Source organism: Jaculus jaculus, chromosome 12 (assembly GCF_020740685.1).
Source record: "Jaculus jaculus isolate mJacJac1 chromosome 12, mJacJac1.mat.Y.cur, whole genome shotgun sequence".
NCBI classification, from domain to species: domain Eukaryota; kingdom Metazoa; phylum Chordata; class Mammalia; order Rodentia; family Dipodidae; genus Jaculus; species Jaculus jaculus.
This window is the reverse complement of record NC_059113.1, coordinates 5,657,155-5,681,568: the sequence shown is the minus strand read 5'-3', so window position 1 is coordinate 5,681,568 and position 24,414 is coordinate 5,657,155. Positions and strand designations below refer to the sequence as shown.

The 24,414-nt window shown below is 45.7% G+C and overlaps 1 protein-coding gene and 1 non-coding gene across 2 annotated transcripts in view; both read right to left on the bottom strand.

Moving 5' to 3' along the window:
- Positions 1-20,679, bottom strand: part of Fxr2 (FMR1 autosomal homolog 2) — a 29,731-nt gene extending 9,052 nt beyond the window's left edge. The window contains exons 1-7 of the mRNA XM_004669220.2: positions 20,564-20,679; positions 7,801-7,853; positions 7,036-7,129; positions 6,442-6,513; positions 6,200-6,348; positions 5,819-5,912; positions 4,236-4,352 (exon numbers count right to left, since the gene is read on the bottom strand). Of these exons, the coding sequence (XP_004669277.2) occupies positions 4,236-4,352; positions 5,819-5,912; positions 6,200-6,348; positions 6,442-6,513; positions 7,036-7,129; positions 7,801-7,853; positions 20,564-20,644 (660 nt within the window). The 5' untranslated portion in view covers positions 20,645-20,679. The remainder of the gene's footprint in view (positions 1-4,235; positions 4,353-5,818; positions 5,913-6,199; positions 6,349-6,441; positions 6,514-7,035; positions 7,130-7,800; positions 7,854-20,563) is intronic.
- On the bottom strand, positions 7,955-8,014 carry LOC123453892. The gene has a single exon (XR_006633064.1). It is a non-coding gene; the product is annotated as a U7 small nuclear RNA (small nuclear RNA).
- Positions 20,680-24,414: the final 3,735 nt, after the last annotated feature.

Sequence of the window (24,414 nt, the reverse complement as noted above, 5' to 3'; positions counted from 1 at the left end):
TCTGGAGTTCGTTTGCAGTGGATGGAAGCCCTGGCGTGCCCCCCCCCCCCTCTCTCTCTCTCTCTCTCTCTCTCTCTCTCTGTGTGTCACTCTCAAATAAATAAATAAAAATGAACAAAAAAAAATTTTTTTTAAAAAGGGGGCAAGGAGAAGGGAAAGGATGGTACCAACATGTGTTCTTTACATACTAAATATTTCCATATCTAATTAAAATTAAGACCTGCACAAAAAGCTCAGGCATTTTAAGGATCATGGCTTGGGGGAGGGCAGGATGAAGGATCCCATAATGAAGACAGTTTGAGCTAAAAACGGCCAAACTTCTGGATTTGGCTCTAACACTATCTGACAGTGTGAATCTAAACAATACACATTGTACCTCTGGTTTGTCATCTGCCAAGTCAATGACCGTTGACCTAAGTTGTTCTCAAGACTAGGAAGAAAGCCGGGCGTGGTGGCGCACGCCTTTAATCCCAGCACTCGGGAGGCAGAGGTAGGAGGATTGCAGTGAGTTCGAGGTTACCCTGAGACTCCATAGTGAATTCCAGGTAAGCCTGGGCTAGAGTGAGACCCTCCCTCAAAAAAAAAAAAAAAAAAAAAAAAAAAAGACTAGGAAGAGAGCCAGGTATGGTGGTGCAAGCCTCTGATCTCAGAATATGGGAGGGAGAGGTAGGAGGACTGCCATGAATTTGAGGTCAACCTGAGACCACATAGTGAATTCCATGTCAGCCTGGGCTAGAGGAAGACCCTACCTCAAGAACAAGCAAACAAAAGCAATCTCAAAGGTCTATCAATGTCCCCAAGGATAAATTCCAGCACATTGGGGCTGAGAATCTAATTCAGTAGTAAAAAACTTGCCAAGTTTCAGGAAAGCTCTATGTCCCTTCTTCAACATGAGGTGGGATGGGGGGGGAGGGTTGAATAAAAAAGCAGAAACTAGGGATGGAGAGGTGGCTTATCCATTAAGGCACTTGCCTGCAGGCCAAAGGACCCAGGTTCAATTCCCCAAGACCCACATAATACATAAGATGCATAAGGCACATGTGTCTAGAGTTTGTTTGCAGCAGCTGAAGGCCCTGGCATGCCTATACTCTCTCTCTCTAATAAATAAAATAAGAGAGAGAGCGTGTGTGTGTGTGTGTGTGTGTGTGTGTGTGTGTGTGTGTTAAAGCAAAAACAACAACAAAAAAAGCAGAAATGGAAAATATTTAGGGAACTACAATTCTACTTAATTTTCTCCCCCCCCCCCCTTTTTGGTGATTTTTTTGTTTTGTTTTATTTTTTGTTTTTTTGAGGTAGGGTTATGCTCTAGTCCAAGCTGATCTGGATTTCACTATGTAGACTCAGGGTGGCCTTGAACTCAAGGCAATCCTCCTACCTCTGCTGCCCAAGTGCTGGATTAAAGGTGTGCGCCACCACACCCGGCTCTCTTTTGGTGATTTTGAGGTATGGTCTCACTCTAGCCCAAGATGACCTGGAACTCACTCTAGTTTCAGGCTGACCTCAAATTTATGGCAATCCTCCTGTCTCTGCCTTCCAAGTGCAGGGATTAAAAGAAAGGTGTGTGCCACCATGCCTGGCTGTCCACTTGTTTTCCTTACTAGTCCTTAGAGGGGCTACCTGGGCTCAGGGTCAAGAAGACAGAAGTTCAAAAGCAGCTAGCTGGGTGTAGTGAGTGGCACTCATGTCTTCAATTCCAGTATTTTAAAGGTGGAGGTGGGCGGCTCAAGGTCATAATCAACTACATACAAACTTTGAGGCCAGCCTGGGATATAGTGACCCTGACTCAACAATCCTACCCACCCAAAGACTGACTGCTCTCACAACTCCATGGTGAATACCAGCAATCCCACCAAGGAGGCCCTTCAGTGGAATGGAGGCAGGGAAGGGGGAAAATCATGGTACCAACATATGATGCATCCATACAAAGTTTCTATTTAATTAAAAGAAAAGCATATGCATCTGGAGTTCACTTGCAGGGGCTGGAGGCCCTGGCACACCCTCTTTGTGTCTCTGTTCTCTATTTCTCTCTCTGCTTGCAAATAAATAAATAAGGAAAATATACTATTCCTTATGATTTTACACAAGCTTGTTTTCAGCTACATAATGAGGCCAACTTGAGGATCAATGGAACTAGAGAGTTGCAGGTCAGCCTGGGCTACAGTGAGACACGTTACACAAAAATCACAATAAAAAAATAACAGGGCTGGGCATGGTGGTACACGCCTTTAATCCCAACACTCTGGAGGCAGAGGTAGGAGGATTGCCGTGAGTTCGAGGCCACCCTGAGACTCCATAGTGAATTCCAGGTCAGCCTGGGCTAGAGTGAGACCCTACCTTGAAAAACCAAAAAAAAAAAACAAAAAACAGGAATGGGGTTATAGCTCAGCCTAGCATGCAAAGCCCTGGGTTCAATGCCCAGCACCACATATCCTGGGCATGTAAATAAATAAAAAAATAAAAATTTAAGCCAGGTGGGTTAGCCTATGCCTTTAATCCCAGAACTCGGGAGGCAGAAGTAGAAGGACTGCCATGAGTTCTGAGTTCAAGACCACCCTGAGACTACAGAGAGAATTTTAAGTCAGCCTGGCCTATAGTAGGACCCTACCTCAGGGGGAAAAAAAAGGGGCTGGAGAGATGGGGTAGTGGTCAAGGGGCTTGCCTGCAAAGCCAAAAGACTTCGGTTCAATTTCCCAGTACCCACATAAGCCAGATGCACAAAGTGGCACATGCACCTGGGGTTCGCTTGCAGTGGCTGGAAGTCCTGGTGCGCCCTTTCTCTCTCTTCCCCCCCTCCCTGTCACTCTCTCTCATTCTGTCTCTTTTCCTCTCAAATAAATAAATAAAAATAAAATATTTTTTAAAAATTTAGCCAGGCATTATGGTGCAAGCCTTTCTTATCCCAGCACTTGGGAGGCTCACTGTGAGTTCTAGGCTAGCCTGAGACTAATTCCAGGTCAGCCTGGGCTACAGCAAGACCCTCCCTCACAAAAATGGGGAAAAAAAGGGAGGAGGAGAGCTAGAGACATCTCAGAGATTACAGGTACTTGCTTGCAAAGACTGAATGCCTGGATGATTCCTCAGTACCCACATAAAGCCACGTGCACAAAATGACATTTGTATGTGGCAGCAGGAGGCCGGTGCACCCTTTCTCCTTCTCTCTGTTCATCTCTTTCAAATAAATAAACTGGGCATGGTGGTGACACAGTTTTTCAGGTCTTTACATATGGGTAGGGTTATAAGTGCCTGCCACAGCATCTAGCTTTTTTACTTGGGTGCTGAGGTTCCAAACTCTGGCCCTCATGCTTGTGTCGCAAGCCTTTAGTCAAATGGGGCATCTTCCCAGTCTCCCAGCACTCCCCCCACTTTTTCTTTTTGCTTTTTCGAGGTAGGGTTTCATTGTAGCTCAGGCTGACCTGGAAGTCACTCTGTAGTCTAAGGGTGGCCTCGAACTCATGGCAATCCTCCTACCTCTGCCTCCCAAGTGCTGGGATTAAAGGCATGCACCACCATGCCCAGCAGGACCCCAGCCCATATTTTTGTTTTCAATTTTTTTTTCATTTATTTGAGAGCAACAGATAGAGAAAGAGGCAGAGAGATAGAGAATTGGACCACCAGGGCCTCAGCCACTGCAAACGAACTCCAGATGGATATACCACCTTGTGCATCTGGCTTACGTGGGACCTGGGGAAGGAATCGAGCCTCGAACCGGGGTCCTTAGGCTTCACAGGCAAACACTTAACCACTAAGCCAACTCTCCAGCCCACAACCCATGTTTTTAAGACCTTTGAAAAGACTATTTGTTGCTATCACAAAGCAATAAAGCCAAATTCTGAGAAAGATGAGTATTAAGAGACACTGGGAACTGGAGCAAGTAATTTGTACTGTGTACAGGTAATGGTGAATGTTCATCAGTAAGTGCCCAATATTTAGTATTGCTAAATAAGGATCGCTGTGAGTTCAAGGCCACCCTGAGACTACATAGTGAATTCCAGGTCAGCCTGGGCTAGAGTGACACACTACTTCAAAAAACAAACAAACAAGCAAACAAAAACAAAACTGCAACTAACCTCATCAAACCATGATGAATTGCTCTGCTATCTAGAGCAGCAGCATGAGATTTAATAGCCAATCCAGGTTTAATAACCCAAACCTTTGTCTACTAGTTTCATAAAAAAGGATGAGGCAGGAAAGGAGGATGTTACCATGCAGCAAGGGAAAGAAGAGCCAAAACTTACCTCAAGATGTTTGGTAGCCTCTTCATTGCGGGACATGAGTAACAATTTGGTGCGCAGGCTTCGGAAATGCATATCACCCAGTAGCGAGGCCCGCTTCACTGGGGCTTCTGTGGTGGACTGGGGACAAACCAGTGAAAAAGTAATTTAAAACAACTATGAATGAATGGGAGGGAGAGAAGCCACAAGCAAACTGCATACACATTAAGGGAAAATTAAGGACTGGGCACCAGAATGCCTGAATCCCAGGAAAAGGGCAGATGTTAAGAAACAAGGTTAACATATGACCCAGCTATAGCACTCCTAGGCATATATCCAAAGGACTCATCTCATTTCCTTAGAAGTACGTGCTCAACCATGCTTATTGCTGCTCAATTTATAATAGCTGGGAAATGGAACCAGCCTAGATGTCCCTCAACAGATGAGTGGATAATGAAGATGTGGCACATTTATACAATGGAGTTCTACTCAGCGGTAAAGAAAAATGAAGTTATGAAATTTGCAGAAAAATGGATGGACCTGGAAAGTATTATACCAAGTGAGGTAACCCAGACCCAGAAAGCCAAGCGCCACATGTTCTCTCTCATATGTGGATCCTAGCTACAGATGACTGGGCTTCTGCGTGAGAATGAAAATACTTAGTAGCAGAGGCCAGTAAGTTAAAAAGGAGACATAAAGGGTAGAGAAAAGAAGGGAGGAGGATACTTAATAGGTTGATATTGTATATATGTAATTACAATGATTGTAATGGGGAGGTAATATGATGGAGAATGGAATTTCAAATGGGAAAGTGTGGGGGTGGGGAGGGAGGGAATTACCATGGGATATATTTTATAATCATGGAAAATGTTAATAAAAATTAAAAAAAAAAAAAAAAAGAAACAAGGTTAAGACAGGCATGTACGCCTTTAATCCCAGTACTTGGGAGGTAGAGGTATGATTGTTGTGAGTTTGAAGCCAGCCTGGGACTACGGATACCCTACTTGGGGGGGGGGGGGTGAATAAAGCTGGGGAAATGGTCCAGTGGTTAAAGGCACTTTCTTGCAAGTCTGAAAGCTTGGATTCAATTCCCTAGTACCCAAGTCAAGTCAGACACATAAAGGGGTGCATGCCTCTGGTATGTCTGCAGTGGCAAGAGGACCTGGCACAAACAAGTGTGCAAATCAACTAATAAGACTGTTTTTGTTTTACATTTGGCTTTGTCCAGGCAGGGCCTCAATCTAGCCCAGCTGTGAGTTCCAAATCAGTATGAATGAGAGTGAGATCTTCTTACCTTGAAAAAACTAAAAGAAGAAGAAAAAAAAAAAAAAGGTTGGTTGTGGTGAAAAACACCAGAAATGAAGAAGGTAGGCAAGTAAAAGAAAAATCAGCCACAGAGGCTGGCAATCTGGGTAGTTATAGCAAAAAAGCAAGCAAAGAGTCAGTATAAAGAGCTACATAGTTTATGCTTTAACCACTATGCCATTCCTCCAACACCATAGCGCAGGCTGACCAAGAATTCACTATGTAGTCTCAGGGTGACCTTGAACTCACAGTGTTCCTCCTACCTCTGCCTCCCTATGTAAAATTCAAGCAGAAAAACTCACCAGAATGAAGAGTTCACTGTTTGTGAAGTTGAGGAATATGCAGTTAGCTCCCAGTGCTTTCTTGAACTCTTTATGGACATTTTCATTGGAGCAGCTGCAGAGAAGAGTAAGGTGCTCAGAGGGCACAGAACGGTGAAAGGTGCAGGGATAGAGAAGTGAGAAAGGAGGGACCACAGTTAAACAGGGATGGGAGAAAAAGAAATTAATAATGAAGAGATTTTAAAAAACTAGAAATGGAAATGGAGGGGCTGAAGGTACAAAAGGCAAGAAGGGCCCAGACCAGAGGGTTAGGAGAACAGAGACAACAAAAAAGCAGGAAGTACCTGGGAGAACTAAGGACAGAGACTAGCACTGTCTATTCCCGGCCTCCCCATCACTTACGCCTCTCTCAGATCCTCAGGCACAGCCATGGTAACCTTGAAAAAGCTGCCTTTGGTAGCAAGGGGGTTGGGATTAACTGGCCGAAGTCGCTCCAGGGTGACAATCTCATTGTAGGTGGCATCACAGGCAGCATATTCAATGACATAAAACTGGCAGAAAAAAAAAGTATGGATGACCTAAGAGTCCGTGTACTGTTCCATGAATGAAATACCAGTTCCACGGGTTCTACAATGCTCACTCACATCTCCCTTCATCATCCGCACCCGGGCAAGCCACCAGCCACAAGGTTCCTGTTCATTGGCTCGAGAATAAACCTGAAGACATTGGAAAAAAAAGAGAACAGTGAAGACCATCCAAAAGCATCAAAAATGGAATAAGCATTCAGATCTTGAAATGTATTCCTAAACCAAGGACACAGGAAACGAGAGGAAGGACTTATAACTAACCAGTTGGAATCCTTTAGAAAAACCACCAGAGAAGTTTTCCAATTCCTACACCCGACAATACCACTCAGGTCAAAGAAGCCAGACTGGTCATCATCCCAACTCCCAAACAGCAGTTAGGGTTGCTTCTTCAGAAGAACTGAGGCAGTTTGGGGTAACAGGGACTACTAGATTTCAAATACTTTTATCATAAATAGAAAAGTGGATCCCTTCTGAAAGTTTGGATGATTACCCTTACCTGTGATGGAAAAGAGCTACTGCATTTTACTTTTCCATTGGCTACATGGCTAGATGTGGCTGCTCACCATGGGAAGCAGAAACACAAACCAACCAGAGAAAAACTTAGAATCCTAAGAAAAACACAAAGTTTGGAAAAGCAAACTTTTCTCTTACCTCTACTTCATCTCCTTCTGTGATCTCCTTATTATAGTCAGCTGGAGGTGGTAGCCGGACATCCCCAAAAGGAATTTGTCTTTCACTCTGCCAGCTACAACAGTAACATGAAAGCTTTCAGACTGGTGTGGTGGCCCATTTCTTCACAAAGGGCTGCTCCCTCAGGTAGGCCACTTCCACCCTCCCTGGTCATTAAGCAGCTAAGCTCCATGCCCATAGTGGTCTCTTTTTTTCTTTTGCTTGGGGGGGGGGGCAGTTTCAAGGTAGGGTCTCCCTCTAGCCCAGGCTGACCTGGAGTTCACTATGTAGTCTCAGAGATCCTCCTACCTCTGCCTCCCAAGCACTGGGATTAAAGACGTGCACCACCACACCCAGATATAGTGGCTTCTTCTATCTTGATACTATCTATCAAATGCCCACCCTGAACCAACCTACTTACCAGTTCCTTTCCTGGGATTTCCTTTCTTTCTCTTTTTTTTTTTTTTTTTTTTTTTCAAGGTAGGGTCTCACTTTAGCTCAGACTGACCTAGAATTCACTATGTAGTCTCAGGGTGGCCTCAAACTCATGGTGATCCTCCTACCTCTGCTTCCCAAATGTGGGATTAAAGGTGTGCACCACCACACCCAGCTTTCTTCTGGGATTTCTATGCAAAACCTCAGCTCCTCTACTACACATACCTATCATGTGTCATAGGATTCAGCTGCCCCCTTTTCTCTACACTTCGAGGCCCTGATATGATGGATTCTTTATTCCCAATGTCTTACTTGTTTTCAAAGAAGATCGTGACGGAGTCTTCATGGACATCCTTCACAAAGCCCTAGAATGGATACATAAAATATTACACCACTACCTTAGCCATAAACAACCAAGACATTACAAACCCTTAAAATAAGAATTTTTTATTGGGGGGGGGGTGAGCGAGGTTCCAGCACAAGCCAGAAAACCTGCTAGACAAATTCTAAAAGAGCTGTAACACTTAAAGTAAGAATTCTAGGTGAGGAGACACAAGCAATCTGAAGGTGCCCAGAAGGCTGTATTAGAGGAAGATGATGAACAGTGAGCCAGACAAAGAAAATGATACTGGCTTGGAAAGTATTATGTGGGGCTGGAGAGATGGCTTGGCGGTTAAGGCATTTGCTTGCAAAGCCAAAGGACCCATGTTCAATTCCCCAGGACCCATGTAAGCCAGATGCACAAGGGACACATGCGTCAGGAGTTCGTTTGCAGAAATCACCAGTGAAGATAGTCAACGGTGGACACTGCAAGCCTTATAATTGGCCAGCCAGGCCAAATGAGCCAATGGGTGCAATAGCGGAACATCTGTTATGCGGGAAACTAATGGCCCTCTAATTGGACTAGAGGCCCACTCCATGGGAGGGAATACATCCCTGATACTGAAAACCTACAACAGGGGTAGTTATGAGCTTAGGGGTGTAACATCTGCTGGTGTCTGGCTAAATGTATATACTGTGCTCACCAAACTGCCCAGTAAGCACTTCTCTTAATGTTCATATCCATACATTAATGCTACCCTCACTTTTGGTTAGACAAGCTTCTCTTTTCAGATGGCAGTGACCTTGGGGATAACTCAGAAGGCACCTTGGTGCTGAGACGACATGACAGAGTGCTCAGAACTGAAATACCTCTATCACACCTTCAAAGGCTCAGGGTCCATTGCGGAAGAGGTGGCAGAAAGAATGTAAGAGCCAAAGGACGGGGAGGACTCCTTACAACATACTCCTCCAGACACAAAATGGCCTGTATAACCATGACCTCACAGTGCCTGAAACTACCTACACAAGACCATTATAACAGGAGAAAAAGATCACGACATTTAAATAAAAGAGAGACTGATTGAGAAGAGGAGGGAATGTGATGGAGAGTGCAGTTTCAAAGGATAAAGTGGGGAAAGGGAGGGAGGGAATTACCATGGGATACAATTATGGAAGTTTTCAATACTAAATAAATAGGAAGAAAGAAAGACCCAGCCAGGCGTGGTGGTGCACACCTTTAATCCCAGCACTCGGGAGGCAGTGGTAGGAGGAGAGCCATGAGTCCAGTGCCACCCTGAGACTACATAATGAATTCCAGGTCAGCCTGGGCCAGAATGAGACCCTGCCTCGAAAGAGAGAGAAAGCAAGCTAGACCTTAAATCCCTGGACTCAGGAAGCAGAGGGAGGAGGATGACCATGAGTTCAAGGCAACCCTGAGACTTGAGTGAACTGCAGGCTCACGCATGCACCATGTACCACCTTGTGCATGTGGCTTATGAGGGTCCTGGGGAAACCAACCTGGGTCCTTTGGCTTTGTAGGCAAGTGCCTTAACCACTAAGCCATCTCTCCAACCTCTATTTATAAATATACAATTGTTTACTGGAAAGAGAGAGATAATAAATAGGCACACTAGGGCCTTCTGCTGTTGCCAATGAACTCCAGATAAATGTGCCACTTAGTGCATCTGGTATTACATAGATACTGGAAAATTGAACTCAGGTCCTTAGGCTTCGTAGACAAGCACCTTAACTGCTTAGCCATCTCTCCAGTCCCAAAAGTCTTTTTTTTTTTTTTAACCTATGGTTATCCAGTTTTTCTAGCACCACTTCTTGAAAAGACCATTCTTTTTCTAAACTGTCTTCACTTTTATCAAAAATCCAAAATTGACACCTGGAGTGATACCTTAGCAGTTAAGGTACTTGCCTGCAAAGCCAAAGGACCTACGTTTAACTCCCCAGGACCCACGTAAACAAGAGGCACAAGGTAGCATGCATCTGGACTCTGCAGTGACTGGAGGCCTGACATGCCCATTATCTCTCTCTCTCTCTCAAATAAATAATAAATATATATATATTTTAAATTAATTATTTATTTATTTGAGAGCAACAGACACAGAGAGAAAGACAGATAGAGGGGAAGAGAGAGAGAGAGAATGGGCGCGCCAGGGCTTCCAGCCTCTGCAAACGAACTCCAGACGCGTGCGCCCCCTTGTGCATCTGGCTAACGTGGGACCTGGGGAACCGAGCCTCGAACCGGGGTCCTTAGGCTTCACAGGCAAGCGCTTAACCGCTAAGCCATCTCTCCAGCCCAATAAATATATTTTTTAAATCCAAAATTGGCCAGGTGTGGTGGAACATGCTTTTAATCCCAGCACTTGGGAGGCAGAGGCAGGAAGATAGTCATGAGTTTTGAGGCCACCCTGAGATTGCAAAGTTAATTCCAGGTCAGCCTGGGCCAGAGTGAGACCCTATCTTGAAAAGCAAAAAATATATAATAATAATAAATCCAAAATTGGGCTGGAGTGACCACTCAGTGGTTAAGGCATTTGCCTGCAAAGCCTAATGAACCAGGGTTGATTCCCCAGTACCTACATAAAGCCAGATGCACAGAGTGGCACATGCATCTGTAGTTCATTTGCAGAGACTGCAGACCCAGGTACAACCATCCTCTCTCTCTCTGTGCAAATAAACAAATAAAAGCATTTACAGGATGGCTTAGCAATTAAGGCACCTGCCTGAAAAGCCAAAGACCCAAGTTCAATTCCCCAGGACCCACATGCGCTAGATGCACCAGGTGGCGCATGTGTCTGGAGTTCATTTGCAGTGGCTGGAGGCCCTGGCACTCCCATTCTCTCTGCCTCATTGTCTCTGTCAAATAAACAAAAATAGTTGGGCATAGAAAGCTAGAAAAGAGATACAAAGGGAAGAGAAAGGTAGGGAGAGGGGTACTTAATAGGATGGTATTGTATATATGTAAGTAAAAGAGTAGATTAATGGGGGTGAAAAGGTCCAAAGTGAGGTCAGGGGAAGAGACTGAGTAAAGGAAAGGTGGAGATGGAGGGAGGGCTAATCAAAATCTAAGAGGATATAAATAAATCATATGGAAACGTTTTTGTTTTATTGAGGTAGGGTCTCACTCTAGCTCAGGCTGACCTGGAATTCACCATGTAGTCTCAGGGTGAGCTTGAACTCACGGCGATCCTCCTACCTCTGCCTCCCGAGTGCTGGGATTAAAGGCATGCGCCACCACACCAGGCATGGAAACCTACTCAGATTGTTGCTAGAAAATTTTCAGTGCCAGGGATGAGATACCTTCCAAAGAGTTGTTGGGCAGGGAGGTCCCTGATGACCCCAAAACATAATAGGCCATTTGCCAAGGCCCTTGGCTTTCAACCAAGAATAGATAGTAAGACCCTATTGCTGAAGACTTGGGCAGCAAAGACACTGAGAAATCCTGCTGGAACTGAGCTGATAACCTTCTCCATGTAAACCAGCTGACAGAAAGCTGGATGAAGCCATTCTGCATGCAGTTACATGGGAGAAAGAGATACCACCAGTGAAGATACTCAACAGTGGACACTGCAAGCCTTATATTTGGCCATCCAGGCCAAATGAGCCAATGGGTACAATAGTGGCACACCTGTCATGGTGAAAACCAACTGCCCTCTAATTGGACTGGAGGCCTGCTCCATGGGAGGGAATACATCCCTGATACTGAAAACTTAAAACAGGGGTAGTCATGAGCCCTGGGGGTATAACATCTGCTGCTGTCTGGCTAAATGTATATACTATCCTTATCAAACTGCCCAGTAAGCACTTCTCTTAATGTTCATACCCTTATATTAATGCTACTCTCACTTTTGGTAGAGAATCTTCTCTTTTCAGATGGCAGTGACCTTGGGATGACTCAGAAGGCCTCATGGTGCTGGAAAGAAGTGACAGGAGGGCTGGAGAGATGGCTTAGTGGTTAAGCACTTGCCTGTGAAGCCTAAGGACCCCGGTTGGAGGCTCAATTCCCCAGGACCCACATTAGCAAAATACACAAGGGGGTGCACACGTCTGGAGTTTGTTTGCAGTGGCTGGAGGCCCTGGTGCGCCCATTATCTATCTATCTATCTATCTCTCTCTCTCTCTCTCTCTCTCTCTCTCTTTCTCTCTCTGTGTCTGTCCCTCTCAAATAAAGAAAAAAAAAAAAAGAAGTCACAGGACTGCTCAATACTGCAATCTCTATCATACCATCCAAGGCTCAGTATCTATTGTAGAAGAGGTGGTAAAAAGAATGTAAGAGCCAAAGGAAGGGTAGGACTCCTTAAAACGTGCCCCCCCCAGAAAATTGCCTGGATATCCATGACCTCACCTCTCACACTACCTAAACAAGATCGTCATAATAGGAGGAAAAGATCGTGACATCAAAATAAGAGAGAGAGTGACTGAGATGGGGAGGGGATATGATGGAGAATGGCATTTTAAAGGGGAAAGTGGGGGAAGGGAGGGTATTACCATGTGATCTTTTTTTATAATCATGGAAGTTAATAAAAAAATTGAAAAGAAAAAAAAATAGCCAGACATAGTGGCGCACACTTTTTTTTATTTTTGTTTTTTAGAGGTAGGGTCTCACTCTAGCCCAGGCTAGAGGTAGGAGGATCGCCATGAGCTCAAGGCCACCCTGAGACTACACAGTGAATTCCAGGTCAGCCTGAGCTAGAATGAAACTCTACTTTAAATAAGTAAATAAATTTAAAATATTCTTTAAAAATCGGAAATAAAAATTCGAAAATTTTGGGGGGAGCCGGGCATGGTGGCACACATCTTTAATCCCAGCACTCAGGAGGCAGAGGTAGGAGGAGCACCAAGAATTCAAGGCCACCCTGAGACTACACAGTGAATTCCAGGTCAACCTGGGCTAGAGTGAGGCCCTACTTTAAACACCCCTCCCAAAAAAATTGTGTGTGTTGGGAGGATGGGGAGCTGGAGAGATGGCTTAGTGGTTAAGGTACTTGTCTGCAAAGTCTAAGGACCCAGGTTTGATTCTCCAGCAACTATGTAAGCCAATTGCACAAGGTGCCACATATGTTTGGAGTTTGTTTGCAGTGGTTAGAGGCTCTGGTATGTCCATTTTCTCTGTCTCTTTCTTTAAAATAGACAAAAAAAAAAATTTTAAAAACATTTTTTGCCAGGAGTGGTGGCACATGCCTTTAATCCCAGCACTTGGGAAACAGATGGGAGGATCACCATGAGTTCAAGGCCATCCTGAGACTAGATAGTGAATTCCAGGTAAGCCTGGGCTAGAGTGAGACGCTATCTCGAAAAAAAAATTTTTTTTTCAATCCCAAATTATGGATGGGAATATAGCATAGTAAGTCAATTGCTTGCCTCCTCAAGCCCAAGGAACTACATTTTATAGCCAGTATCCATGTAAAATGCTCGATGTGGCAGCACACCTGTAATTCCTGCAGTGAAAAGGCAGACCCAAGAACCAAGAACCCTGGAATTCACGGACTCCACTGTTAGGGGAAGGTGGGTGCAAGCCATGGCCTCCTGCCACTACAAAACAGAACTCCAGATTCATATACCACCTTTTGGGGTCTGGCTTTACATGAGTACTGGGGAACTGAACCTGGGCCAACAGGGCTTGCAAGCATTTTTAACCACTGAGCCATCTCTTGAGTCCTTCACACAAATCTTCTTGAAGCACTTTTACTCCAATTTGCCTAGGTCACTCTGTCCTTTGTGGTTGTTCTTTATTTGTTTCAGACAGGTTTCATGTAGTACAAACTGGCCTCAAATTCACTATGTATCTGAGAATAACCTTGAACTCCTTCCTGCTTCCACCTCCAAGTCTTAGGATTAGAGGCACATATGTCATCATGCCCAGCCTTTATGGAATTCTTTTGTTTTTATGAGGCAGGGTCTCACTTTGTAGCCCTAGGCTTTATGGAATTCTTTATCCAAGTTCATATCCAAGTCTTTATGGTAGATTATCAAGGAAGTTACCAATTCTCAAGACATTTTAGGGATGAGAAAAAAAGGAAATAGAAAAGTGACAATCCAGGGGCTGGAGAGATCGCTTAACGGTTAAGCGCTTGCCTGCGAAGCCTGAGGACCCCAGTTCAAGGCTCGACTCCCCAAGACCCACATTAGCCAGATGCATAAGGGGGCACACGCGTCTGGAGTTCGTTTGCAGTGGCTGGAGGCCCTGGCACACCCATTCTCTCTCTCTGTCTCCCTCTTTCTCTCTCTGTCTGTCGCTCTCAAAGAAATTAAAAAAAAAAAAATTATTTTAAAAAATAAAGTGAGGGCTGGAGAGATGGCTTAGCGGTTAAGCGCTTGCCTGTGAAGCCTAAGGACCCCGGTTCGAGGCTCGGTTCCCCAGGTCCCACGTTAGCCAGATGCACAAGGGGGCGCACGCGTCTGGAGTTCGTTTGCAGAGGCTGGAAGCCCTGGCGCGCCCATTCTCTCTCTCTCTCTCCCTCCCTCTATCTGTCTTTCTCTCTGTGTCTGTCGCTCTCAAATAAATAAATTAAAAAAAAATAAAAAATAAAAAAATAAAGTGAAATCCAGGACTGGAGATGGCTTAGCAGTTAAGACACTTGCCTGCAAAGCCAAAAGACCTAGGTTTGATTTCCCAGGACCCACATTAACCAGATGCACAAACTGGCTCATGCATATGGAGTTTATGTGCAGCAGCTAGAGGCCCTGGCACACCCATTGTCTGTCTCTGCTTTCTAATAAGTAATTTAAAAAAAAAAATTTTAAGTAACAATACAGCCTGAGACTACATAGTGAAGTCCAGGTCAGCCTGCACTAGAGACCCTACTTCAAAAAACAATTTTAAAAGCCAGACATGGTGGTGCATGCCTTTAATCCCAGCATTTGGGAGGCAGAGGTAGGAGGTTCACCATGAGATTGAGGCCAACTGAGACTACATAGTAAATTCCAAGACAGCCTAGGTTATAACAAGACCCTAACTCGAAAAAGGAAAGGAAAAAAAAAAAAAGGACTGCACAGATGGCTTATCAGTTAAGGTGCATGCCTGCAAAACCTAAGGACTGAGGTTTGATTCTCCAGGTTCCACATAAGCCAGATGCACGTGGTGGCACATGTGTCTGGAGTTTATTTGCAGTGGCTAGTATGCCCATTCTCTCTCTCTGTCTCTAATAAATAAATTAACTAATTAAAAATAAATTTTAAAACTAAAAAAAGTCTGGGCAGGCATGATGGTACACACCATTAATCCTAGCACTCGGGAGGATGGCTGTGACTTCAAGGCCAGCCTGGGACCACAGAGTGAATTCCAGGTTAGACTGGGCTACAGCAAGTCTCTGCCTCAAAGAAAAAAACAAAAAAAAGAAACAAAGAAAGAACTGACAATCACTTGCCTCTTTCATAAAGAAGTTCCCACTCCTAGATGTACTCGTTCGTAAGGTCTATGCTGACAGCACTAATGCAATTCTCCTCTAACACTCCTCAAAGTGAGTAGCACTACTACCATTTTTTTCAACAAACACGACTCAAAACAAAACTGCTAAGCTCAGAATGGAGTCATCCCTCCTCTGCAGTTTAACCCAGTCACTCACCCTTACTCCTCCAGGACCTTTTTCTTTCAAATGTTCTCCAGAATAAGCTCGCTTCCCAAATTCACATTCCAGTACTCTCTTTCTCTTAATTCTACCCATTCACCCCAGATATTAGGTTTTCCTTGAGGATACCAGTTCTGGAAAGTGTGCTCCAAGTCCTGTTTGGTCTATGCTCACTGAGAAAATAAGCAGGTGAAGGCAAGAACAGATGAGTGGAACCTGTCAGAAAACCACCTTGGGGCTGGAGAGATGGGTACAGCTAAAAGTACTTACTTTGCCCATCTGCCAAGCCAGGTTTGAGCCTCCCCATACACTGATAAAGCCAGATGTGTTACACAGGTGGCTCATGCATCTGCAGTTTGTGTGCAGTGGCTGAGGGCCCTGGCACACTGATTCTGTCTGCCTCTTCTGCTAATAAATAAAATAAAATGATTTAAAAAATAAAAATAGCCAGGTGTGGTGGCGCATGCCTTTAATCCCAGCACTCAGGAGGCAATGGTAAAAGGATTGCCATGAGTTCGAGGCCACCCTGAGACTCCATAGTGAATTCCAGGTCAGCCTGGGCTAGAGTGAGACCCTACCTCGAAAAATCACAAAGATAAAAATAAAAATAAAAAGTAAAAACAAAGGCAGGCATGGTGGCACATGCCTTTAATCGTGGCACTCAGGAGGCAGAAGTATGACTGCCATGAGTTTGAGGCCACCCTAAGACTACACAGTGAATTCCAGGTCAACGTGGACTAGAGTGAAATCCTACCTCAAACAAACAAAAAAAAATTTGTGATCCCAACACATCTACAGTATTGAGAGGTGGAGCCAGGAGAATCCCAAAGCTTGAGGCCTAGATAGTTTGGTGTACACAATGGCAAAAAGCAAGAGATCAGACTCTGTCTCAAAGAAGGTAGAGAGGACAGATACTTTGAGGTTGTCCTATCCTTCACAGATTAAATAAATACAAATTAAATTTTAAAAAAAAGAAGGAAAAAAGAAAACCATCAAGACCCAGAATGATTTAACAGGCTTTTGCTTCTGGGGCTTAGTACTATGAGACAAAGGAAAAGACCTCTACTTTTCTAGGAACTTTGGTTTCATTAAATTAGAAGAAATTAGTCCCCATCTTCCCCTTCTCAAAAAAAGGAGAGGAGGCCTAGGGAGATGGTTTAGTGGTTAAGGCACTTGCCTGCAAAGCCAAAGGGCCCAGGTTCAATTCCTCAGTACCCACATAAAGTCAGATACATGTGACTGTGTATGCATCTGGAGTTGTTTAAAAAAAAAAAACAACAAAAAAAAAACCAGAAGACTGGAGAGATGGCTTAGTGGCTTTAAGGTGCTTGCCTGCAAAGCCAAAGGACCCAGGTTAAATACCCCAGGGCCCACGTAAGCCAGATGCACAAGAGACGCATGCAACTGGAATTTGTTTGCAGTGGCTGGTGGCCCTGGTGCACCCATATTCTCTCTCTCTCTCTTCCATTTTTCTCTCAAGTAAATAAATAAAAATAAAATATTGAAAAAAAGAAAGAAAACTAATAAATTAAATTAAAAAAAAAAAAAAAAAAAAAAAAAAGAAAGAAAGAAATGGACAAAGGGTTCAAGAGAGAGCTCAGTAGTTAAGGTGCTTGCTTGCAAAGCCTGCCAACCCAGGGTTCAATTCCCCAGTACCCATGTAAAGCAAGATACATAAGGTGGCACATGCATCTGGAGCTCATTTGCAGTGGCAGGAGCTCTGGTGCACCCATACTATCTTGCTCTCTTAAATAAATATTTTTTAAAAGATAAGGAGGAGTTCTAGGAGAAAAATACAAAGAGTATAGGTAAGAACTATGCACTCAGCTTAGGAAGCCCCATTCATTAAGAAAGGAATAGCTGTCATCACAGCACTTGGAGCCTGAGGCCTGCAGAATACCCAAGAATTGGAGGCCAGCTTGGGCTACACAGGGAGTTGTGGGCAACTGGAACTACAATCCTGCCTCAAAAGGGGGGGGGGGTGCAGAGAAAAAGAAAATACAGGAAGGAAAAAAATGGCAGGTCGCCTGAGGGCACACCTCAGTGGTGCAGCACTTGCCTGGCATGTGTAAGACTGTGGATTCAAACCTTAGCCCTATTTAAAAAGAGAGCGGGAGCGAGTTAGGCATGGTAGCACGTACCTAGTCCTAGCACTTGGGAGGCTGAGGTAGGAAGACTACTATGAGTTTGAAATCAGTCTGGGCTACAGTGAGAGCCTACCCACCCCCCAAAGAGAGAGGAGGGAGGGGGGAGGGAGGGAGGAGGAAGGAAGGACTGATAATTACAAAATGGTCCAGGTTCAATTCCCCAGTACCTACATAAAATCAGATATATATCTGGGCATGGTGGCACACACATTTAATCTCAGCACTCAGGAGGCAGAGGTAGGAGGATTGCTATGAGTTCAAGGCTACCCTGAGTCTACATCGTGAATTCCAGGTCTGGGCTACCTTGAAAAAACAAAAACAACAACAACAACAAAAAGACATACTAAGTGACATGAGTCTATAGTTCATTTGCAGTGGCAGGAAGCCCTGGCATACCCTTACATACTCTCAAATAAATATGTATTAAAAATAATAATGTGGATCTTAAGAGCACTATCTATCCTGAAAGAAAATTAAAATAGGACCTAATTCCGAGAAAGGGATCGTCTCAAATGTATAGATCTAGAAACAATATTAACACTCTGACCCACAAGAAAGTTTGCTGAGTCATGAATACTCAATCTAGCAACATCAGAATGGGTATCTATATGGTACCCAGAACTAATGAAGAATTAAGTCTGATTTTAGGGAATTAACTGTTAACTCAGTCATGGAACAAAAAATTACTGACTTTAACCCAACTGCTTACTCTAAATCCAAGCATCTTGATCCCATGAACTCAAATCTACCATTGCCACAGCTCACAAGTAAAGAGAAAGAGTGGCAGCCTTTCTGTTAGAGACCTGCACATGGAACAGGAAATATGTCCCTTCCCAGTCACCTTATAAATTAATCTATACTAGATATGCATGGATGCCATGCTTCCTATAAGGAAAGCTAACATCTTATCTTTATCTCAGACACAATTCAAGAATCACTTTTGTTGGAGCCCCAAATTTGGGGGTGGGAAGTACCAAGAGAAGAACAAGATACTGGGGAAGTTGGGCGAGCTGGTGTAGTACCACACCTTCAATCCCAGCAGGGGTAGAAGGATCACCGTGAGGTCAGCTTGAGCTACAGACCCTACCTCAGGGGAAAAAAAAAGGGTTGGCTCTAAACTGACCTGGAATTCACTAAGTAGTCTCAGCATGGCCTCGAACTCATAGTGATCCTTTTGCCTCTGCCTTCCAAGTGCTGGGATTAAAGGAGTGTGCCCCCATGCCCAGCAAATTGATTTTTTTTGAGGCAAGATCTCACTCCTTGCTGACCTAGAACTCACTCTGCAGTCGAGGCTGGCCTGGAAGGCACAGAGATCCTCCTACCTCTGCCTCCCAAGGGCTGGGATTAAAGGTGTGTGCCACCAAACCTGGCAAGAGGATAAGTTAAGATAAATAGGTATGTGTACCCATAGGTACTAGCTAAAGAAATTTGGCCAGGGAAGGAAAAAATGTAAAGCAAGGCCTTTAGAGTGGATAAAATATCCATATATCCATTGACGTGACAGCAGAAACCCATGTTCAAAGGCTAATGCAAGACACTTTTCAGCTATAAAATTAAATAATTTCAGAGTTAGAGAAAGTCATTTCCAAGGACAAGAGAAGACAGAAAAGTATGTGGGGGGAGGGACGGCTGAGAATTGAAGGAAAGGAGGCTCTTCTGATGCTACAGATTCTTCTCTCTCAAAATGATCAGACAGAAAAGAGTCTCTGGAACAATTCCAGGCCAAAAGTCCTTAAGAGTTCAGAATTCCATCTATCACACAGAGAAAAAAGTATCTTACAGACGAGAAGGGTCTCTTGGCTTAATCTAAATAGGAAAAAAAAAAATTCTCCTTAAAACAGAATCAGACCAGATATAGAAGGTAGTACTAATAAAAGCTCTAGTCCAGCTGGGAGTGGTGGCGCATGCCTTTAATCCCAGTACCTGCCATGAGTTCGACGCCACCCTGTACCTACATTGTGAATTCCAGGTCAGCCTGGGCTAGAGTGAAACCCTACCTCAAAAAAACAAAAAAAAAAACTAGAACTTGGGAGGCTGAAGTAGGATTTCTGAGAGTTCAAAGCCAAGCTGGGCTACAGTGGGAACTCTAGCCTAGTAGACCCACATATCAAGATTCTGTCTCAAAAAAAGTTAAAAAGAAACTAGATCTTGGAGAAAGAAGAAACTGAAATAAGCAAGTCTTTCAAAGATTGTGCGCTTCTCTTTCCAAAAAGGCTGCCAACAAGTAAAAACCTTTAAGAAAACCACAAGGGATCCTGGTGATCCCTTCATCATTTTTTGAGATGATAATGAAATTTAAACTCCTCACGATGAAGAAACTAGACTAGGCCTAAACGTATCTGAGGTCAAAGTGAAATACAAATCCACCCCTGAGCAGAATGCTGGACTCGTTGGGAATAAAGGTGGGGTGGAGTGACAGGACTTGAGGGAAGGCATTCACTTTGCTGTTGACTGGAAAGCCACTCCACTGAAACACCCCGAGACTCGAGATCCAAATGCCAAAAACGTACCCTCACTGTGTCTCTTCTTGGGCTGGGAACAGGAATACAGAAGTAGAGCGAGGGTTCCAGAGCCAGCACACGGAAGCCTCCCGAAGATAAAAAGGTCTAATAATAACATGAGACGGGGGCCTTCCCAAGGCCGTCATGTAGAAGAAAGAACCCTCCCTCCCTGTGCGGGACCGAGGAAGACGTGATGGAAGGCTAAGGCATCCCTGACACCGAGGAAGAGGAAAAGTGAATTGGAAGCTGGGTCAAGAGGCTTCTCCTGGGGGAAGGGGAGGCGCCCATTCAGCCACTATCTCGACCGACGTTCACCCTCCGGGCCAGGTAGAAGAGGCAGGTGTCACAGAAAAGGACGCAAGGTAAAGGGGGGTTACCTCCCACGGTGCCCCCGGAGGAGGGCTGCGAGAGGCGCGCGCGGGCGCGAGGGTTGCCGGGTCCGGGCTCCGCTCCCGTCCTCCCCTCGATTCGGGGCTTCAACCGGGGACCCCGCAAGACGGTGCCCCGGGTCGGCACGCCGCCTCACCTTGTAGAAGGCCCCGTTGGAGCCACGCACCTCGACGGGAAGTCCCGGCTCCACGTCCCCCCCGGAGGCCAGGCCGCCCATGGCGCCACCGCCCGCGACTCCCGCGGTGGCGGCGGCGGCGGCGCTCTGAGTGCGGCTCGGGCCGGGCCCCCGGCGTCTCCCAGGAGGAGGAGGAGGAGGAGGAGGAGCCGGAGGGGGAGCCGCGGGGGGCGGGAGCCGGGCCGGCCCCACGGCGGCCCTGCCACAGCCGACGAGCAGGGGGCCGGGGCCAGGCCGCTCCCCGTCCGCCGCCGCTGCCTTGGTCTCCGCCACCGTGAGGGAAACGGCTGCCGCCGCCGCCGCCGCTGCCTTCGTCACCTCAGCTTCCGCCCCCCGGCGGCCCCGCTGCTGCCTCAATCCCGGGACCCGCTGCTGCCGCCGCCGCCGCTCCACGGTCTCCACCTCCCCTGCCGCCGCCGCCGCCTACTGCGCAGGCGCACAGGGCACCCGCCCGGCGCGCGCGGAACCCCGGGGCCAAGGCGCAGGCGTCTAGGCTGGCGCCCCTGCTCGCGCTTGCCAGCGCATCAGGGCTTCCACATTCCCCGTCCACTCTCACGCCCCCTCCCGCCCGCTCCGCTGGCGCCTGCGCAGAACCGCACGAGCTCCCCCCGCCAGCCCCAACCTTCCACTGTTCCTAGGGCCGGCTTTCCCCGCCCCACAACACCGCAGCCTCAACCAATCGTGCGGAGGGAGGGGCCGCGCTCGGGCTCTGCCATTGGTCTCCCGCCCCGGCCAGGCCACACCCACCCCACCTCCGCGAGCCCCTCGGAGCCTGGGCAATTAGGGATGGGCATGCGCCTAAATGATTGCTTGGTCACTTTCCCCCACCTTTGTCTTTCTTGGTGCGCACACTCCAAGGGGGGGGGGGGGCGGGGCGTAGAGGAGAGGCAAAAAAAAAAAAAAAAAAAAAAAACATGTGCCTGGTGCGCACGCGCTGGGTTTTGCCGTCCTTGCGTTTGTGTTTGATTCTCGGCATCTGTAGGAGATTCAAGAGTCATGGTCCTTGGCTTGAAGAGATCTTTTTTTTTTTTTTTTCTGAGATAAGGTCTCAGGTAGCCCAGGCTGGCCTCGATCTCACTCTGAAGCAGGGCTGAGATGGCAGGTGTCTGATCCCATGCTGGATTTGAGGAGATTCTAATAATGGACAATTAAAAAATAGCCCCAAACCATACTAAAAAGCAAAATCGGGCCAGAAGTGGTGCACCACGCCTTTAATCCCAGCAACAAGGGAGGCAGAGGTAGGAGGATCACCGTGAGTTCGAGGCCACCCTGAGACTACAGAGTGAATTCCACGTCAGCCTGGGCTAGAGCAAGACCCTACCTCGAAAAACAAACAAACAAAAAATTATTATAATTTAGATCTGCAGGTTGTAAATTAGATCTCAGATGGCTGGAGGTGGTGTCACTGGGCAGATCTTAGGGTCCAGTTCTAAAGTGTGGTGGTGAATTTAGACTTCCAATTTAAGATTTGCAAAGTGGTGGAGTTCTACCTGGGGTTCCTGAAGTGTGTTTGCTGGTGGTGGCTTGTGGCTTTTTTCTCTTTGTGCTTGGACCTGTGAAAGCAGGCCAGCTTCTTCTGCCATTATGGAACTTACCCTGGATCTGTAAACTTCAATAAATATCCCTTCCTCCGTAACTGTACCTGGTTTGGAAGTTCATCTCATTAACCTGAAGCTGTCTGCTCCACACACAAGCACACATACGCACACAGGCAAATAAAAACAAAAATTAGGGGTGGAGAGAAACCTTAAGACACTTGTGAAGCCAAACGACCAGGGTTTGATTCTCCAGTACCCACGTAAAGCCAGACACACAAGGTAGCACATGTATCTAGAGTTCATTTGCTGCAGCTGGAGGCCCTGGCACACCCATTCTCTCTCATTCTATCTGCCTCTTTCTCCTTCTTTCAAAAAAAAGAAAAAGAAAAAGAAAAGAAAAAGAAAAAATAAAATAAAGGAAAAAGAAAATAAAAAGCTGGGTGTGGTGGCACACTTCTTTAATCCCAGCATTAGGGAAGCACAGATAGGAGGATCCCTGTGGGTTCAAGGCCACCCTGAGACTACATAGTGAATTCCAGGTCAGCCTGGGCTAGAGCAGGACCCTACCTCAAAATACAAAAAAAAAAAAAAAAAAAAAAAAAAAGCTGGGTGTGGTGGCAGTGCACAACTTTAATCCCAGCACTCAGGAGGCAGAGAGGCAGAATTGCCATGAGTTCGAGGCCACCCTGAGACTACATAGTGAATAGTGACCTCGACTAGAGTGAGACCCTGCCTGGGCAGGGGAAGAAAAAAGCCAGGCATAGGACAGGAGAGATTGCTCAGTGGATGAAGGCACTTGTTTGTAAAGCCTAATGGACTGAGTTCAATTTCCCAGTATCCATGTAAAACCAGATGCACAAAGAGGCACATGCATCTTGAATTTGTTTGTACTGGAAAGAGGCCCTGGCATGCCCATATTCTTTCTCATTCTCTCTCTCCTTGCAAGTAAATTAAAATATTTGTATTAAAAAATGCAAGCAGCCAGGCGTGGTGGCGCACACCTTTAATCCCAGCACTCGGGAGGAAGAGGTAGGCAGATTGCTGTGAGTTCGAGGCCACCCTGAGACTCCAAAGTGAATTCCAGGTCAGCCTGGGTTAGAGTGAGACCCTACCTTGAAAAAAAAAAAAAAAAAAAAAGAGGGATGGCTTGGAGGTTAAGGCATTTTCCTGTAAAGTCAAAGGACCCAGGTTCAATTCCCCAGGACCCATGTTAGCCAGATGCACAAGGGGCACATGCATTAGGAGTTCGTTTGCAGTAGCTGGAGGTCCTGGCGCTCACATTCTCTCTCTCTCTCTTCCCCCCTCCCTCTGTCAAATAAATAAGTAAAAAAATAAAAAAGTTTCTTTTTTGAAAAGCCAGGGATGGGCTGGAGAAATGGCATTTGATTTTCCAGGACCCACATGAGCCAGACGCACAAAGTGAACTGGAGGAAGGGTTGTGGAAACTTGATTTACAGCAGCTGGTCAGAAACATTGTTAGAACAATCATAGGTCTTCAAATTGAAACCCAAAGCAAGAGGGCAGCAGTTTTGAGACTGAACTCTCAACCTATGGGGTTTGATGTCTTCTTTCCAGGCAGATAGTGTCAAAATAGCTTAGTTAATGAGTGCCCAGTTATGTCTGCTGCTGCTGAACACTTGGTTGCTTGCTAGTGAGGACAAATGCAGTTTTTGTTGTTTGTTTTCTTCCCAAGGTAAGGTCTAGGCTGACCTGGAATTCACTATGTAGTCTCAGAGTGGCCTGGAACTCACAGCCATCCTGCTACCTCTACCTCCTGAGTGTTGGGATTAAAGGGGCACACCACCACCATGCCTGGCTATGGGGTATTTTTTTTTTTTTCTTGTTTTCTGAGGTAGGGTCTCACTCTAACTCAAGATGACCTGGAATTTACTATGGTGAATTCACACAGGGTATTTTCTTTTTTCTTTTTTTTTTTTCACTTATTTATTTTTGTGTTGTGTGCCAGAAAGAGAGAAAAAGGCACAAACAGAGAGCATGGGTGCACCATTGCTTCTTGCCACGGCAAGAATGTATATGAACTCCATATACATGTGCCACTTTGTACACCTGGCTTTATATGGGTACTGGGGAACTAAACCCTGGGCCAGCTGGTTTTGCAAGCCATATCCTCAGCCTTTAACCAGGTATAGTTGCCTATGCTTTTAGCATCTTTTTTTAAATATATTTTTTCTTTATTTGAGATAGAGAACGGGCACGCCAGGGCCTCCAGCCACTGCAAACGAACTCCAGATGCATGCGACCCCTTGCGCATTT